We start from the raw sequence: 18,213 nt of genomic DNA, 5'->3' as shown, positions 1-18,213 counted from the left end.
TTGGCCTGTGGTCCCACTCCACACCAACATCCCATAAAGCATTGTTCCACAGAGGTGGTTTGCCTTTGCACAGCTGAAGATAAATAAAAGTTTGCAGAAGCAAGACCAGGTACCTGAGCTTCCCTTTTCAATTCCATATATATTTCCTAATCACTCAGTATGTGCCAGACACTGTTAGGTTCGGTGGGCAAATCAAAGGTGAAGACAGCGGAAATTCTGGTAGCTTAAGTCTATGTAATGGCATGAGGCAGAATCAATAAGGGTTGTGGACTTACAGAGGACCATGGCGTTTATTCCCTTTGGGTTTATCAGGGCAGCTGGTGTCCAAGCTGAGTCTTGAAGGAAGGATAGGATTTTACCAGTGGGGAAGGGCAGCCATGAAAGGGGATGGGGCCACCTAAAGGCATTCATTTTCCCCATCTTGGATTCTCCATGTCTTCCGTTAGGAGAAAAATTGGTATTTTCGCCACCTATCTAACAAGACTGCAGATTTTTATGAGCAGATAAGGAAGATAACATTTCAGCTCCAGACACTGTCTTGGACAAGTTGACTAACCTCTTGGTGATAGGACAAATTAACTTCTATGCTCAGGTTTTCTTTCTTTTTTAAAAATGTGAAAAATAGCCCTTACTGGTTTGGCTCAGTGGATAGAGCGTCGGCCTGCGGACTGAAAGGTCCCAGGTTCGATTCCGGTCAAGGGCATGTACCTTGGTTGCGGGCACATCCCCAGTAGGAGGTGTGCAGGAGGCAGCTGATCGATGTTTCTCGCTCATCGATGTTTCTAACTCTCTATCCTTCTCCCTTCCTCTCTGTAAAAAAGCAATAAAATATATTTTTAAAAAATATATGAAAAATAAGAACTTAACCATGACCTACCTGAGAAGGTTAGTGTGAGAAATGCTTAAGATAACATAAAGAGAATTTAGGATATAGTTGTTGCTCAGTTAATCTGATTCTCTTCTCCTAACCTAGTAAATAAACTCCAACCACCTCTCCTCTAGCCTCTTTTCCCAGGATATTCCCGATTTTATCACCCTTCGCCTTTCCATCAGGATGACATTTAGCCAATTGGGCTCTGTATAAAAAGGAAATTTGGTCCTAAACTACTAAAGGGAAGATGACAGGTAAAAGGAACACTGGGGCTTCCTGCTGGGCAATGTGATTCATATTTTTTAACCCTTAACATGGGAAAGGGGCAATGCACATTAAACCCTGATGTCAGGGGAAACAGTCCACATTGATACCAGTTATGTTAACACACACACACTCAATCGTTGGCACCGCCATAGACCTGGTTCATGTTTTTTTTATCAGAGTCCTTGCTAATTGTTCTACAACTGTCTATCTGTTGCCCACGCCAAGTTTGTGAGCTCCTCAAGGAGAGAGCCTGTCCTTCTCATCTCTGTAGCCCTCACTCCCATCCAAACCTTTTAATGGCACACTATCCTATATAATAAAAGGCTAATATGCAAATAGACCGAACAGCAGAACAACCGAACAACCAGTCGCTTTGATGTGCGCTGACCACCAGGGGGCGTGTGCAAAACATGGTGGGCATCGGCCGCAGCAGGATGGTGGAGCAGGTGAGTGGGGGCGCCAGACCAAGGCGGGACACCAGTCGCTGTCATCGAGGTGAGCCTCTGGTGGTTACTGAAATTCTTTGCTCCCGCATGCCCCGGTTCCACCCAATGCTCGCACCTACTGCTGGCACCAGCCCCGCTTGCACCCGCTGCCAGCGCCCAGCACCCAGCACCAGCCGTGGTCGCTTGGTGCCGCCAGCGGATGTGAGAGGCAACTGCCAGCCCTGATTGCCCCTCAGGGCTTCTCCACCTCCCCCTGCTCCTAAGGGGAGATGGGGCCAGTAGCCGCTTCTCACACCCACTGCCAGAGCCGGCCCCACTCGCACCCATAGCCAGTGCCAGAACCACTGCTCTCACCTGCTGCTGGTGCCCGGCATGGGTCCCAATCGCTTGGCGCCATCAGCAGGTGTGAACAGCTGCTGGCCCTGATTGTCCCTGAGGGCTTCTCCACCTCCCTCTGCTCCTGAGGGGCGATCAGGGCAGCAGCTGCCGCTCGCACCCTCTGCGGACGCTGATCCCACTCACACCCACTGCTGGCAATGGACCCAATCGCTCCGCGCCTCCAGCATGCTGTCAGCGTGTGGGAGCAGAGGAGGCGGGAGGGGTGCTGCCAACAGATAGGGGTCTGGTTGCTGCAGTGGGAGGGGCTGGGCAGGGGTGCAGAGGATGGGCCAAGACCCGCCCCTGTGCCTACCGCAGCCTCGTGGCCCACAGTTCCTTTCAAGGTGCACAAATTCATGCACTGGGCCCCTAATATAATGATAATAAAGGACTAAAGAAAGCACAGGAAGAAAAACTGTGTCTTCAGTATGGTTGCAGAAGAGTCAAACTAACTTAGTCATTTGTGTAAATGGTTCCCATTTACAACTAGTTACCAGGCCTAGCATCAGAAAGTTCTTCTTTTGAAAACTTAAAGTTTGAAGAGCACAGTGCTCTAAACCTTTAATCCTTGCTATTCCTTAAGTCTGGCAGAAATTCCTGTCTTGGGTCAAGAACAAAGGGTTACTATACAGGCTACACTTACTCAAGTCGCAGTCTAGAAACTTGTATCCCAAGGCCATCTCAAAGGTCCAAATTAAAAGGTCTCCTCAAGCCCTGACCGGTTTGGCTCAGTGGATGGAGCGTCAGCCTGCAGACTGAAGGGTCTCAGGTTCCATTCCGGTCAAGGGCATGTACCTTGGTTGCGGGCACATTCCCAGTGGGGAGTGTGCAGGAGGCAGCTGATCGATGTTTCTCTCCCATCGATGTTTCTAACTCTCTATCCCTCTCCCTTCCTCTCTGTAAAACATCAATAAAACATATTTTTTTTTAAAAAGTTAAAATAAAAGAGGTCTCCTCAAATCTCCACTTCATCAGAAGCCCATTGTGCAGAGAGCGCCTGCTTATCTCTCAATACATAAAAAGACCATCACCCCTCCCCTCAGGTTCACACCAAGGCTCCCTAATAAAGAGCTACATAAAAAGCTAGAGAAGTGAAACCAGAACCAACCACAAAGAGCCATATACTAGATGCATTCAGAATCTGTGTGGGTGATTTACATGTGTGACATTCCTTAAAATGCTAAGAGGACAAGAACCATGAACTGTGTTCTAGAGTACACAGCTCCATTGTGGAGCCTTAGCAAGTATGGGCAAACCAAGAATGAGTCTACTGAGTATCTGTAGAGCACACATTTGAAAGCCACACCAAAAGACCTGTCAGATACATCATTTCCTTTAGTTTACAGATGAGAAACTGGGGCTCCTAGTCAATGTCAGTTGAATGAGGATGCAGAGTTGGATTTCACCTGTTAAATCTCCTCTTATTTGCCAAGTACTAGACCCATTCGCAGACATTATCTCAATTAATCCTAACATTCACCCTGCAGGGCAGTTTTATCCTCCCCATTTGACAGTGACAGAAAGGCTGAGAAAAGGTACACTTCTATCATGGAGATTTTGCCTTGGGGAAAGCAACTATTTCCCTTCAAAACATCCCAATTATTGAGCACACAATCAAGATAGGAAGGACAGCCCTGACCAGTTTGGCTCAGTGGCTAGAGCATCGGCCTGTGGACTGAAGAGTCCCAGGTTCGATTCCGGTCAAGGGCACGTACCTTGGTTGCAGGCACATCCCCAGTAGGGGGTGTTCAGGAGGCAGCTGATCGATGTTTCTCTCTCATGGATGTTTCTAACTCTCTATCCCTCTCCCTTCCTCTGTGTAAAAAATCAGTAAAATATACTTTTTAAAAAAAGATAGGAGGGACATGGGTTTTAAGGAAATGATATGAAGTTGGAGTCCCATCGGCACTATTTACTCACCTGGGGCACTGGGCACTCACAGTCCCGATTCCTCCAACATCCTGTTTCCCCTCCCAAAGCCAGCCTGCCAAAGACCCTTCAGGAGGCCAAGACTTTGCATGTCCAGGAACAGAGCATATTCAGAGTCCCGACCACTTCGCAGGGCTGGGGAAAAACAACCACAACTTCCCCTGCACTTAGTTCCTCCCTCAAAAGGGCTGTTGAACCTCATTTGGAAACAGCTGGAAGGCAGCCGTTTACAGGAAACCAACAAAAAACATATAGCACAGAGTGTACCAGGGAGAGTTAGGCAGCTAGAACGAAGAGGCCAGGGGACACACAGGAAGTTGGTTAGGAAGAGCCCATGCCAGAAACAGTCACGCAGCAGAGGAAGGAGGCCAGGAGGGGAGGTCCAGCTGGCCTTCCTCTTGGCCAAGGAGAAGGAGAAAACTGCAAACAGTGGTGAAGGCTCAGGCCCCACCAAAAGGAAAGTCAGACCACCTCTGAGGTTAAGTCTTCTTCCCTGGTTGCCTCCTACTCCTCTGACAGCCAGCCAGTGGTCATGACGGACAGCTGCGGACAGACACTCCCTTCTGATCCCCGGCTGCTTTCTAAGCCAGAGGCTACATCCCAGTCCACTAACTGGTTTTGAGTCCTCCTTCCTCTGTCACGCTGCACCCAAGTTCCACACTGCCAACTCAACTCGAGGGCCAGCCACACCAGCCTCACACAGAGAGGCAGGGCACCCTCATGAGGAATCACTCAGCTGGCAGCACCCATGGGGGACCTGCAGTGGCAGGACCTGTGCACAGGGAGCAGCAGTAAAGCAAGAGAGCCAGTGGGGTGGGAGGTGTTAAGAGCAAGATAAGTCTCCCATCAAACTAAGTGTGCGTTTTGAAATCAAGAAAGTTAATTGAGCAATGGCCAGTTGCCAAAATGCTTTTGAAAGAAGTGTGCATGAGGCGGGGAATGCCATTACTAAAATTCTTTGGTGTTAGTTGACAATAAACCTTCAGGTTATCTAAACTGAGGGCAAAGAGGAGACTGGTTTATTCTTTACTTTAGGGGAGCGCTTTCTAGCCCATACCGCCTGCAACTCAGCCATCCATTCTCTCCCTGTACATGGAGTTTATATTAAGATAGAGAAGAGGATTACGTTCTTTTAATAAAACACATTCCTGTCTTTCGCCCGTTTTGTGTGAAAGGGCTCTCTTGCGCTGGGGCATATGCTACAAGGGGTTTGATTGCAATGGAAGTGCTCACAATTTGAGATGGAGTAAGCAGAGCTTAAAGGAAGGCTGAGGGCTGCAGTCCCAACACCATTTGTTAAAAAAAACAAAACAAAAAACAAAACAGAACATCTTCACAGGCTCGGTGCCAGCTCAAACTGGCAAGACCAGAGCAGCAAAGCAGAGCCCGTCCAACGCGCCATTAAAGGGAGCGCTGTGGGTAACCTGCTGCAGCCATGGGGCCAACAAACCGCCAGGGAAGGCGGTTGGAGAGGAAACGGGAGGGTGGGGGCATTTCAGGAACATAACAAAGGAACAAATGGATTAATCATTTATTCCAGAGGAGGAAAATGTCACCCAGAGCCCTGTATCTAGTGTTTCAACTTCCAGCAAATGGGTAATGTATTCTGGGTTCATGGCTCTCCCCACCCCCCCCAAAAAAAGGGGGTGGGTGGGAAATGTTCCTCCTCTTCTTTACACTTTTCTGGAATCTCCCAGGAAACTTCCGAGGCAGCCTGCAGAGAACACCCTATGAAGGCCTGAGCCAGTCCAGGGACCGAACCAATAACCCCGCTGAGCAGGGACCCTGCCCTGGCGAGAGCTGGGGTGCAGGCCGGGGCTCCCTGCAGAGTCCGAATCAGTTCTGCTGCAGAGGCAGAAGCCACGTGAGGCTAACACCTAGCCCACCGAGGAAGGAAGCGAAGGCAGAGGGAGCGCCAGGCATTTCAGTGCCTTGTGGGGGGGGGGGGGGGGACCTCTGCCCAGAGCCAAACCCACACGTAGGGTGGCGCTGGGACGCCTGCCCTCCACACCGGCATCTCATCTCCATATCAGGTTTCAGGGCCGCCAGCAAACCCTGCGCCTTGCCAGGAGGACAGGCTGCACCTCCAACAGCTGTGCTTCCAGAAGTCTTCCTGGGAGACGCCCAGGGCCCCTCCCGAGCTGGGGGAGGGCTTCCCGGTGGAGGTGGCGGGGGAGGCGGGGCGGAGACCCAGCCTCCCTCCGCCGGGACGAGGAAAGGAGCCTCCAGCTTGGAGCCGGGCGCGGCGGCGCAGGGAAGCACTGCGCCCATCGACCTCCCCTCCCACGGCAGCCGAGGGAAGCAGCGACGCCTTCATCCCCCGGGGTCCGGGAGGAAGCAGACCCCCACCATGCAGGGCCGGACCCTCACAGAGCCCCCGCGCGCAGGGGGCCGTCACCCCGACGCCGCTGGGGACCCGCGAGGCGTCCGGTCCCACCTCGGTGGCCCCGGGGACACTGGGAGGAGGCAGCGGTGCGGAGCGCGAAGCCGGAAGAACCGAGCGCGGCGGGCAGGGGAAGAGGCCAGGAACCCTCCCGGAGCGGGGCGACCCCGGGGGAAGGCGTGGAGTCCAGGGGTCCCCCCCGCCCCCGGGCGGCCCAGCCCCCCACGCTGGTTTCGTCCGCGGAGGGAGCGCGGCTTGACAGGTGGGGCCGGACGGCGTCGCCGGGCCCCCTACCTGTAGGCCAGGGTCATGCACTCGAAGAGCTTGGTGAGCGAGGCGTCGATGGACAGGTGGCAGGAGCTGGTCTTGCCGAAGCTGTAGGTCTGGCACGTCTGCTTGTTGACCGTGTCGAAATCGTAGCCCTTCTTGGGCGGGTGCTCGCGGTGCGGCGACGACACCATGAAGTGGCCGCTGTGGATGATCTGCTGGCGGCGCGGCGGCTCCTCGCGGCCCGGCCCGGCCCAGGGCGGCGGCGGCGCGGCGCTCGCGTGGGCCCGGGCCGCGGTGGCCGCTCCGGAGGCGGGCGGCGGGGACGGCTCATCCGTGTCCGAGTCGTCGTCGTCCTCAGGCACCGGGGGTTTGAGCAGCACCGGGCGGCCCCGGCTGCTGGGCCGGCGAGGGGAGCACATGAAGACGTCGGCGGCCATGGGAGCGCCCGGTCCGGGGCATCCCCCGCGGCCCGGGGCGACGCGGGCGGGCGGGCGGGCGAGCGAGGCTGAGGGGACGCCGGCCCGGCCCGCGCGCCGACTGCCCGCGAGCGCGCCGCGGGGCGTGAGGGGGAGGGCGCGGGCTGACTGGGCCGCCTCGCGCCCGCCCCCGAGTGACGTCACCGGCGCGTCTCGGCCAATCGGATGCCCGCGTCGGCCTCTTAAAGGCGCAGGGGAGCCTTTCGGTATCTAGGCGGACAAAAAGAAAAAAATCAGGGAGAGCCCGGGCCACGCCTCCGAGCCCCGCCCCTCGCCGCCCCCTCCCCTCCGGGCTGTCTTGGTGCCCGGGGACGCGGTGGCCAGGTAGTGCCGGTCGCCAGGGTTCCGGCACAGGGAGGCGCGGGCCGAGCCGGCCGTGCTGACCCCGCCCCACGCCCCGGGGCATCGCCCTGCGGCCCAGCTACGGGCGGGGCGGGCCCTCCACGTGGTGGGTGGGGGTGGGGCTCCCCCTCCCTCTCTCCGCCCCCCTCCCCCCCCCCCTCCGCCCTCCGCTTAGTTCTGCAGAGCCCGGAACTGCGTCCTAACAGCTCCTGCCTGATGCTGCTGGGCACTGTGATTGTTGTCCCATTTTATTGATGAGAAGACTGAGTCGCAGAAGGGCAAAGGCATTTTTCGACCGTGAAAACTTCTCACCGAGACCTCGCTAAACGCAGAGGTGGAAGGTGGCTCTGCCAAGTTGAGGCGTTATCCTGGGAGATCGCAGCACGCCGTCCACAGAGGCGCTTGTTCAGATCATCAGTTTGGAGGGCGAGCCAGCACATAAACCATTCCAAACAGGGAGATTCTGAGCCAGAGATTTGTTTTCCGTTAAGTGGGGGGACAATTCCTATGCACCAGAAAGTTGTGACAGTTAAAAAAAAAATGAATACCAAGTGCTCAGCACAACACCTGGCCCAATAAATGTACAATGTAGACGTATCTGAAGAATGCCAATACCCAACAACTTTTGACCTACAGAAAGGGCAGTTTGGCATGGTTCAACCTAATAGTTAACTCTTCTAGAAAGCTGAGAAAATTTTAGGAACTCAGAGCCAGCCGGGGATGGGGGTGGCGTGGGGAGAATGGGGGTAGCAGGGCACCAAGAGGCCTAGTGAGGCCCCTGGGCCCAGAACACCCACCCTAGTCCCAGCAGGACCTCGTGAGTCCTCTACTGACTCACCCCTCCTCTGCTTTGAGGCCAGTTTCACTTCCACATTTGGATGCAGGCTGATGGCCTTGCCCCACCCTCCTCCTGAAGGGGCGGGTGTTGGGAATGGAAGGGAGGAAGGGCTCACCCAACCGTCTGCACTCACTCCTTTCCTAGACGTCTCTAAGGAGGAGTAGGTCGCCAGGGACTGCCAGCTTCCGCTATGAGTTTGAGATCCCCACCCCCTTTGCCCAAACCATCGCTTTGAACTCTGGCTGCAAAAATGTGAAGGTCCAGCCTATGATTTGCCTGCCTTCGATCTGGAAATTCTTCTTCTTGGTAAACTCTTAATGCCCAGCCGCATACGACACCGCAGTTTCACTTCTAGAATGTTATCGTGTGTACAGGATGATGACTGCAGTGCCATTTATAAAGCGTGAGCAGGAACAATGTAATGTCTAACAAGAGGGGAGTCGTTGGATATATATGGCCCCAAATATCATGGAACGCTACATATGAAATGATGTACGCATATATTTATTGACATGGAAAGAAGTCCATAATACATTGGATGGAAAAACAACTTTTAAAAAGTTATCAGTAGCCCTGGCTGGTTCCGCTCAGTGGTTAGAGTGTCGGCCAGCAGACCAAAGGATCTGAGGCTGAGCAGGTAACTCGGTTGCAGGTTTGATCCCTAACCCCAGTTGGGGCCCATGTGGGAGGCAACCAATCTCTCTTTCTCTCCCCCTCCTCCCTCCCTTCCATTCTCTCTCTAAAAATCAATGTAAAAAATATCCTCTGGTAAGAATTAACAAAACAAACAAAAAAAGATAAAAAATTATCAGTAGTTTAATATCAATTTCAAAAATAAATAAATTCATATATTTATGTGTATATATCAGAAAGTGCACCATGTTAACTAATACCAGTTATCTGCTTGGGCGGGGGTGATTCTTATTTTTCTTCTTTATGCTTACCTATCTTTTCTAATTTCTAAAAGAAACAATTATTATTTGTATACTTTTTTGGGGGGAGTGTACTCTTTATTTCTGTTTGGTTTCTTAAACACAAAAGACATCCATGAAGGAGGATGGATACTTTTTCTTTAATTGAAAAAATAAATATCCATTTCTGGGAAGGAGAGAACCGCTTCAGGCTGTTAAAAACTGGCAGAACCTGGAGGTCTTCTCTCTGGGTGGTGCAGATGGCACAGATGACCTCCAGTTGCCTTTGGGAGGGAGGGTATAAGCTTAGCTGCCGAAACGCTGGAGCAAGGCCAGGGAAGAGGACAGTAGTCTTGCTGTTGGCTCTGCTCACTGCCACTGCATTGCTACCCATGGCCTGCAGCCTCTGGCACCTCACTCCCCACACTCCTCCATGCTTACTATCTGTGATTCTCAAGTCTCCATGATTTAATTTCTCCAGATGTTGAACCTCCAATCTCCAGCAGAAAGGAGACAGAGAGGGGCAGTCAGCTGAGACCGCAGGATGGGACTGGCAACCTAGAGGTCTGTTTCATATGCAGTCTTTCAACCAAACACTGTTATGGTTGTTGTTCTGAAATATATTTTTATTGCTATCAGAGAAGGGAGAGGGAGAGATAGAAACGTCAATGATGAGAGGGCATCATTGACCGGCTGCCTCCTGCATGCCCCACACTAGGGATCAAGCCCAACCCAGTCATGTGCCCTGACTGGGAATCAAACCGTGACCTCCTGGTTCATAGGTCGATGTTCCACCACTGAGTCATGCTGGCCAGGCGACCAACCCCTGTTTTTAATCCTCTGCTTTCTGCAATATCTGATGCCGCTGATTCCTGAGATTTTCTAGGGTTCAGAGGAGGACTGACCTGCACAGTGGGATCTATTTCTGCAGCACTTGGGTCTGTTGTTCCCCGGCCTTGCAAAGTTGGTTTCCATTTGGCCATCCTCCTTTATATAGTGGTTTGGGCTACCGATGTTGCCTTATTTCACTACCTATGGATTTTCTGCCTCTGCTTCTTTTTTTTCTTTTTTTAATATATTTTATTGATTTTTTACAGAGAGGAAGGGAGAGTTAGAAACATCGATCAGTTGCCTCCTGCACACCCCCTACTGGGGATGTGCCCGCAACCACGGTACATGCCCTTGACCGGAATCAAACCTGGGACCCTTCAGTCCACAGGCCGATGCTCTATCCACTGAGCCAAACTGGTTAGGGCGCAACTCTCCCCTTTAGACACAGCTTGTGCTCCCCAGCTTTCCACAGTCCCCACCACTCCCTATTGTCCCGTGGGTTTTGCTTGTCTGCATCACCTGCCTGGTTCCTGTAAGGCCAGTGATGGCGAACCTATGACACGCGTGTCAGAGGTGACACGCGAACTCATTTTTTTGGTTGATTTTTCTGTGTTAAATGGCATTTAAATATATAAAATAAATGTCAAAAATATAAACCTTTGTTTTACTATGGTTGCAAATATCAAAAAATTTCTATATGTGACACGGCACCAGAGTTAAGTTAGGGTTTTTCAAAATGCTGACACGCCGAGCTCAAAAGGTTCCACATCACTGATGTAGGCATTTGAGTTTGAAAACCCTGCTAAACCTCATTATTAACTGCGTGCTCCTCAGTGGAACACGTTAGTGGCAACTTCCTACATGGCTGTGGGCGAGAGAAGACAGTCACAGGAAAGGAGAGAGGCGCAGAAGGAAGAGGGTAGTGAGGGTCAGACCCAGGGGCTTGGAGACCAAGAAGGTGAGAGAGCCCTGGGAACAAAACTTTCACAATTTGGGGATAATGACCACCTACTTCATAGGGTCGTTGTAAGGACTGAGTGGATTAACGTATGCAAAGTACTGCAACCTGCCTGGCACATAACATACGGTGTGATGTTGGCTGTTATTGTTTTTACTTGTTTTGTGTTATTGCAGTATGAATTACCTACAGTAACGTTCTCTCTTTTTTGTGTACGATTCCACGAGCTTGACAAACATACAGTCACGTCCTCACAAGAGCGCCAATCATGACATGAACTGGTCCTAACACACACACATACACATAATTCCCTCACCCTCTTGCAGTAGTCAACCCCTCTCCCCACCCCACCCCAGGCGCCGGCAGCCACTGATCAGCTTCCTGTCTCTATAGCGTTGCCTTTTCCAGAATTTCATATAAATGGAGCCATTCAGTAAGCAACCTTGAGCCTGGCTTCCTTTCACGTAGCGTAACGCACCCAGGTTCTTCCCCACTATTGCATGTAGCTGTAGTCCATTTCTTTTTATTTCTGAATAGGATTTCGTGCTATGAATGTAGGACAGTCTGCCGACCCGTTCACCGGTTGAAGGCCATTTCAGTTGCTTCCAGTTTTGGGTGATTACGAATGAGGCCACTGTAAACATTCCCACACAGGCTTCCGTACATTTTGAATTCTCTTAGGTAAATAGCTAGGAGTGGGATTGGCCGGCTGGTAGGGTAAGTTTGTGTTTAACTTTATAAGGACCTGCCAAACGTTTTTCTCAATGGCGGTGCCATTTTCCCTTTCCACCAGCGTGTAGAATTTTCATCTCTCTGCATCCTTTTTACCAGCATTTGGTAGGGTCTCTCTTTTTAGCTCTTTTAGTAGGAATGTGGAGCATCTCACTATGGTTTTAGTTGGCATTTTCCGAATAACTAATGACGCTCATCACCTCTCATGTGCTTATTTACTTTCTGTACCTTTTCTTTGATGACGTGTCTGTGCAAATATTTTGCTAGGTTTTTCGGGGGGTGGGTGCTGGCTTTCTTATTCTTGACTTTTGAGAGTTCTTTTTATTTTTAATTTTTAAAAAATCTTTATTGTTGCCCAGCTGGGTTACTCAGTGGTTAAGCGTCGACCTACGAACCAGGAGGTCACCGTTCGATTCCTGGTCAGGGCACTTGGCCAGATTACAGGCTCAATCCCCAATGAGGGGCGTGCAGGAGGCAGCCAATTGATGATTCTCTCTCATGAGTGATGTTTCTATTTCTTTCTCTCTCTCCCTTCCTCTTTGACATCAATAAAAGTATAAATTTTTTTTATTGTTGAAAGTATTACATATGTCCCCCTCCTCCCCCCTTCTAACTTGCCAGAGAGTTCTTTATATAGTGTACAAGTCCTTTGTCTGAGAAGTGTTTTTGCAAAGATCATCTGCCCATCTGTGGTTTGTCTTTTTTTTTTTTTTTAATATATTTTATTGATTTTTTACAGAGAAGAAGGGAGAGGGATAGAAAGTCAGAGACATCGATGAGAGAGATCGATCAGCTGCCTCCTGCACACCCCACAGTGGGGACGTGCCTGCAACCAAGGTACATGCCCTTGACCGGAATCGAACCCGAGACCCTTGAATCCGCAGGCCGACGCTCTATCCACTGAGCCAAACTGGTTCGGCATGTGGTTTGTCTTTTTATTCTCTTAGCAGTTCTGTAGCAGAAGTTGGTAATTCTGATGAAGTCCAATTTATCAATATTTTTCTTTTATAGTTAGCACTTTGATGCCTAAAAAAGTTTTGCCTACCCACAAGATCACCAAGATTTTTTTTCTTATGTTTTCCTCTAGAATTGTTAGTTACCTTTTGGCCTAGGATCCATTTTGAGTGACTTGTTAGCTATAAGGTGCAAGGTATGGGCTGAGGTTCATTCAATTTTGTACAGGGATGTCCAATTGTCCCAGCATCAGCCATTGGATATTCACGATGATTAGTAACACCATCAGGATCTCAGGTGTTCTGGGGGCCGGGGTCAGCAAGGGGACCTCCTGGCCCGCACATTCCTCAAACCCGACAGAAGAATTGATTTCAGGTCACTTTACCGCCTCACTCTCCTCCTAAATTTTTTTTACATGAAACAAACCATGAAAGGGCAGGGGTGGCCTAGTGGTCTGGCAACATCCCTTTGAAAATAAACAAGTGCAGAAACTGAAAGGCAGCAGCCATCTCTGGGGACTACTTGGAGAAACAGTTTGAGGCCTGGGCATCCGCTGCGCGTGGCTCTCCTGCCCCCACCAGCCAGCGGGTCAGGATACAGGGACGCCAAACAGGATGCTTCATTGTCATTCAATGTCACCTCTGGCCTGGGAGACCCCACCCCCTGACAGATACCTTTGCTGGGTCAGGTCATGCTGGTGGGGAGCATCTAACTGTGTGTGTGTGGGGGGAGGGGGCCTGGAAGACTTCCATGGCTGAATAGCCCTTGACAGTCTGGACAGCCAGCCTCACGCCTCTAAGGGAAACTGAGGCACGGGGGGAAAGGAAATAGAGGCATATGGGTTTGGCATTGTTTTGGGCTTTACTGAGCTATATTTTACACCCCAGGAGATTCACCCATGTTAAGAGTACAATTCAAAACATTTCCTCCTTCATCTATGCAGCTAATCTTTGTTCCCAGCCCCAGATAACCAAGTTCTACCTTCTGATTCCATAGTTTTGCTTTTCCTAGAAATTTCATATAAATGGGACCCAGTCTGCAGTCACAGTGGGATTTCAAGCCCGAACCTAACAAGGGAGCAGTGAGCCAGGACAGCAAGCACACCCACCTGCACCCAGGACTTTCCCTGCGTGCTGGGTCATCTGCAGGCACCATTATATCTGACCCTCAGTCTTCACATCTTTAAAATGGGGCTACAAGTTGGGTTAAGGCCCCATTTTAGGGTTAAAGCCAGGGTGAAACGAGCTAATGGAGGCCCAATGTCTTGCATATTCATCATACTCCATGGACCCTGGAAGCAGAACAAACACCCAGCAGCCGGATGGGTCGGCGAGTCCACTGTTACGTTCTCGCCCCCCCCCCCCGTGGAGGATCCTCAGGAATGACAATGAATGGACTCCAGGGGCCTGGGACAATATCGAATCTCACAAACATCGCATCCAGTGGAAGAAGCCTGGGACAATATCGGTGAATCTCACAAACATCGCATCCAGTGGAAGAAGCCTGGGACAATATCGGTGAATCTCACAAACATCGCATCCAGTGGAAGAAGCCTGGGACAATATCGGTGAATCTCACAAACATCGCATCCAGTGGAAGAAGCCAGACACAAAAGAGCACATCCATGAATATAAAGTCCAGAAGTGGGCAAACTTCACCTGTGCAAAGAAAAGTCAGGTCGCGGTTACCCTTGGGTGGTAGTGACCAGGAGGGATGTGGGTGATGTCTGGGGCTAGTCATCTGCTGTTTCTTGACCCAGGTACTGGTTATGCAGGTGCATTGAGTACATTCACTGAGCTACACCCTTACATGGGGATACTAAATGCAGAAAAGTCTTGCAGGTGCCTGGCACATAGTAGGTAATTATTATTATTTCAATGATACAGTGTTTCAATAGGAAACTATAGTTGAGTGCAACAGTGGCAAACATTTTCTGTAGGGGCAGGATGGTAAACACTTTCAACTTTGCAAGTGATATAGTCTCTGTAGCAACTGTTTGCAAACAGCCCAGGACAATATGTAAACAAATATGCATGGCTGTGTTTTAATAACACTTTATTTACAAAAACAAGTGGCGGGCCACATTTGCCTCATCTAGTGGGCTGGATGCCAAAGCCTCTTTCACCAAGTCTCTGCAGGACCTTTCAGTCACTTTCCCAGCCTTGGTTTTTCTATCTGTATAATGGGAGGCTGATTTCAGTTCAACACTACCATTCAGGGTTGCAAGGAGATCAAATGAGTTCATAACTGAGGGAGCCCTATGCGGGGGTGGGGGGGGCGAGCAGGGCAGGAGGCAGGAGTTAACAGTGTCTTGAGATTCTTCATTACAAAGCAGATTGATATTTCTGTCAAAATCTGGAGAAAAACCTTGACGCGAAGTCATCCAGTGCAGCCACGGGCACCAGTATCCCAGGGGTATCCCAGAGGGAGACAGGACCCATGAGCCTGGCACCACATCCTGATCCTTGCCTCCCAGAAGCTTTCCCCCCAAGGGCCTATGGTGTTCCTCTCGGCCCCAGGGCCCGAGCTGCCTGCAAGAGAGATATGGTGGGGACTGGGATGTGGGGATGTCTTGTCAAATCTCCAGCCCTTTGCTCACGCCCTTCCTTCAGCCAGATTTCTCTTCCTCCTGTTTCCTGTGGGCTTCTACTCATCCCCCAAGGCATGACTCAGGCAAGGATCACCTGGGGGTGCTGGTCGGATACGTCCAGTGTCAATCATATGGGATAGAGGTGAGTCTTAAGAGAGAAGGTGTAGCCCTAACTGGTTTGGCTCAGTGGATAGAGCGTCGGCCTGCGGACTCAAGAGTCCCAGGTTTGATTCCAGTCAAGAGCATGTACCTTGGTTGCAGGCACATCCCCAGTGGGGAGTGTGCAGGAGGCAGCTGATCGATGTTTCTCTCTCATCGATGTTTCTAACTCTCTATATCTCTCTTCCTCTCTGTAAAAAAATCAATAGAATATATATTTTTTTAAAAAAGAGAGAGATAAGGTGTAACTCTGAGGGCAAGCCCAAAGCAGCCGGGGTGGGTGACACTTGCCTTTCCCTGTGCGTCATTTTCTAGGAGCTGAACTTCTAGAGTCTAAACATGCTTGAGGATAGTAACTGCAGTAGCAATAACAATAGCAGCTAACATTCATTGAGATTCACTCTGTGCCTTTTACGTGTATTAATTCATTTGATCCTCACAACAACCCGAGTAGGCACTGTCATTCTCCCCATTTTCCAGATGAGGGAACTGCGGCCCAGAGACGTTAAAATACTTACCTGAGGGCACACAGCTCTAAAGTGCTGCAGCTCTGAGGCTTCTAGAAGAGGCTGCTTCAGAAGTCCCACACGGGCCCATGTTATCCTCAGTTTAGCTCCTGGTGCCAGCTGTGAAATTTCCAAGTCCTTGTCACATGGGAACATGGAAAGAGGAGCCGTTTGGAGGGGGAGAGGAACACTCCCAGTTAGGAGTCAGAGCTTCCATCTCAGCAACCACTCCTCCTGGATTTGTCCAGAAGACACCCCGTGTGTGAGTTCATGTGGGAAAGACCCATTGAAAACTGACCTAAACTATCAAGGGCATGTACTGGCTCACAAACTTGGAAAGTTCAGGAGAAGGGCTGGCTCAGGGCCGGCTGGGACCAAGTGCTCCAATGCTACTCTCAGGAAGCTCACACTCACCATCTTTCAACTCTCTCCCGTGTTGGCTTCATTTTCAGGCAGGCTTCTCCCCACCTTGGAGCAGAGGGGGCCCCAGGAGCTCCATTTAACACTCCAGCAGAACTCTTTCCCAACAGTTCCCGCAAAAAATCCCAGGGCTGCCGAAACCGGTTTGGCTCAGTGGATAGAGCGTCGGCCTGCGGACTGAGGGGTCGCAGGTTCGATTCCGGTCAAGGGCATGTACCTGGGTTGAGAGCACATCCCCAGTGGGAGATGTGCAGGAGGCAGCTGATCGATGTTTCTCTCTCATCGATGTTTCTAACTCTCTCCCTCCCTTCCTCTCTCTGAAAAATCAATAAAATATATTAAAAAAAAAAAAATCCCAGGGCTGACTCTCCTTGGGCCACTTTTGGTCATGTGGTCACCCTGGAACCAACTGCTGTCACTAGGGGGCGGGACCTAGACCTGGGTCACATGGCCATCCACGGGACTGAGAGTGAGTGAGGGGGCCCTCTACTGGAAGAAGTAGGGAGTGCAACGGGCAAAGGCAGCTGGTGTCTACTCTCAGCTGCAGGAAAACATGCATCCCTCACCCAGAGGGCGTGGGTGGGTAGACTTGGTGTTTAAGACTTGGTACAATTCCCCCTGAAACCAGCCACTGACCTCCATGGCACTTGTTGAGGTGATCCAGAACTCAGACTTGCACAAGAGCTTTCGCTAACTGCCTCCCCCGCCCACCTGTCCCCGTCCCACCTGTCTGCAGTCTATTGCCGCACATGACCTCGGGCACACAGCCCCTCCAGCCAACACCCCGCCTCCTGCTTGGCCTACTGCCCCAGTTCCCTGGTTGTCCTGCCCACCTCCAGGCTGACTTTTTCCAATCCATGCCATACTGGCAGCCCTGCCCTCAGTCCAGCAGAGCGCTGGCTCAGAAACCTCAGCCACTCCTTATCAACAAGGACAAACAAGTTTCTTAGCCCCGTGCTTCCTCCACATCCTAACCACACCATCAAAATGCCGCTCTCCCATAATTCCTCGCAAACTGCCAGACACCCTAGTGCACCGGCTGGCTCACTTCTCTGCCCCGAGGGAAAGGGTCAAGTTCGAGTCACTGCTGACCAGGGCTCAGCACACACATGGTGCTCAACGGATGCCTGGAAAACCTGCAAAACTGACTGCTCCTCCGTGGAGGGAGAGGAGAGGAAGTCAGACAGCTCCAGACAGACAGACAGACAGACAGACAGACAGGGGGCTGAAAAAGCCAGAGAAGCCAAGAGAAACACAGAGAACCTGAAACAGAATGACTGGGAGACAGCGGTCTGGGGGTGGGGAAAAACGACAGAGAGGGGGAGATGCATAGGAAGGGACCTTCATCAGGGCTGTGTGTGACGCAGGGAGCAGGCACTCAGCGAGGGCAGGGAAGGGGAGGGGAGGGGGGACCGGCTAACGTGTTTTTGTTGCTAAGCAAACAGGCCCCTGTGTCCAAGTTCTGTCCAGCTGAACTTTCCACATCAGGAGTTTATTTTGCTGAGCAACCAAGTCTTGGTGAAAACACTGGAAGGTGTTAGAAAGGAGAGGGGTGGGGAGCAGAGAGGCAGGCAAACAAGGAAGGAACATTCGCCTACAGGTGAGTCAACTGGTCGAGGCTTGGAGTAGGCTCAACATTATCCCTCCCCTTTCCTTATCTCCGTTCCCCCAGGGCCCGGTTGGCAGGTGCAAGAGGAAGTGAGGCTGGACTGAGAAAAATAATTCAGGGAGGAAGTCTGAGCTGAGAGGGAAAGGCCCAAGCCGCTGGGAGGGGAAAGGTGCCCGGAAGGTTCTGGTTCTGCTCTGAGCCCGTCACCAGGTTGGCGAGTTAAGACAGGTCAGGACAACCCACCTGTGATGTGGCCTAACCTCCGAGTCCCTGCCATGGGCCACAGTGTCCAAAGCCAGGGACAGGGTCCTCGGTCAGGACCCTCAGTCAGGACCCAGGTTCG

The 18,213-nt window shown here is 51.4% G+C and overlaps 1 protein-coding gene and 1 long non-coding RNA gene across 2 annotated transcripts in view; both read right to left on the bottom strand.

The window, feature by feature from the left end:
- The window catches only part of MLXIP (MLX interacting protein), a 52,006-nt gene extending 44,789 nt beyond the window's left edge, over positions 1–7,217 (bottom strand). The window contains exon 1 of the mRNA XM_059676008.1: positions 6,569–7,217. Coding sequence (XP_059531991.1) covers positions 6,569–6,981 — 413 coding nt within the window. The 5' untranslated portion in view covers positions 6,982–7,217. The remainder of the gene's footprint in view (positions 1–6,568) is intronic.
- Positions 7,218–14,137: 6,920 nt separating this feature from the next.
- On the bottom strand, positions 14,138–18,209 carry LOC132222100 (uncharacterized). Its single transcript, XR_009450153.1, has 3 exons — positions 18,114–18,209; positions 15,854–15,961; positions 14,138–14,244 (listed from the first exon to the last, which is right to left on the bottom strand). It is a non-coding gene; the product is annotated as an uncharacterized LOC132222100 (long non-coding RNA).
- Positions 18,210–18,213: the final 4 nt, after the last annotated feature.

Source organism: Myotis daubentonii, chromosome 19 (assembly GCF_963259705.1).
Source record: "Myotis daubentonii chromosome 19, mMyoDau2.1, whole genome shotgun sequence".
In the NCBI taxonomy this organism is placed as follows: Eukaryota; Metazoa; Chordata; class Mammalia; order Chiroptera; family Vespertilionidae; genus Myotis; species Myotis daubentonii.
Note: the sequence above shows the minus strand (reverse complement) of the source record. Positions and strands in the feature narration are given on the sequence as shown.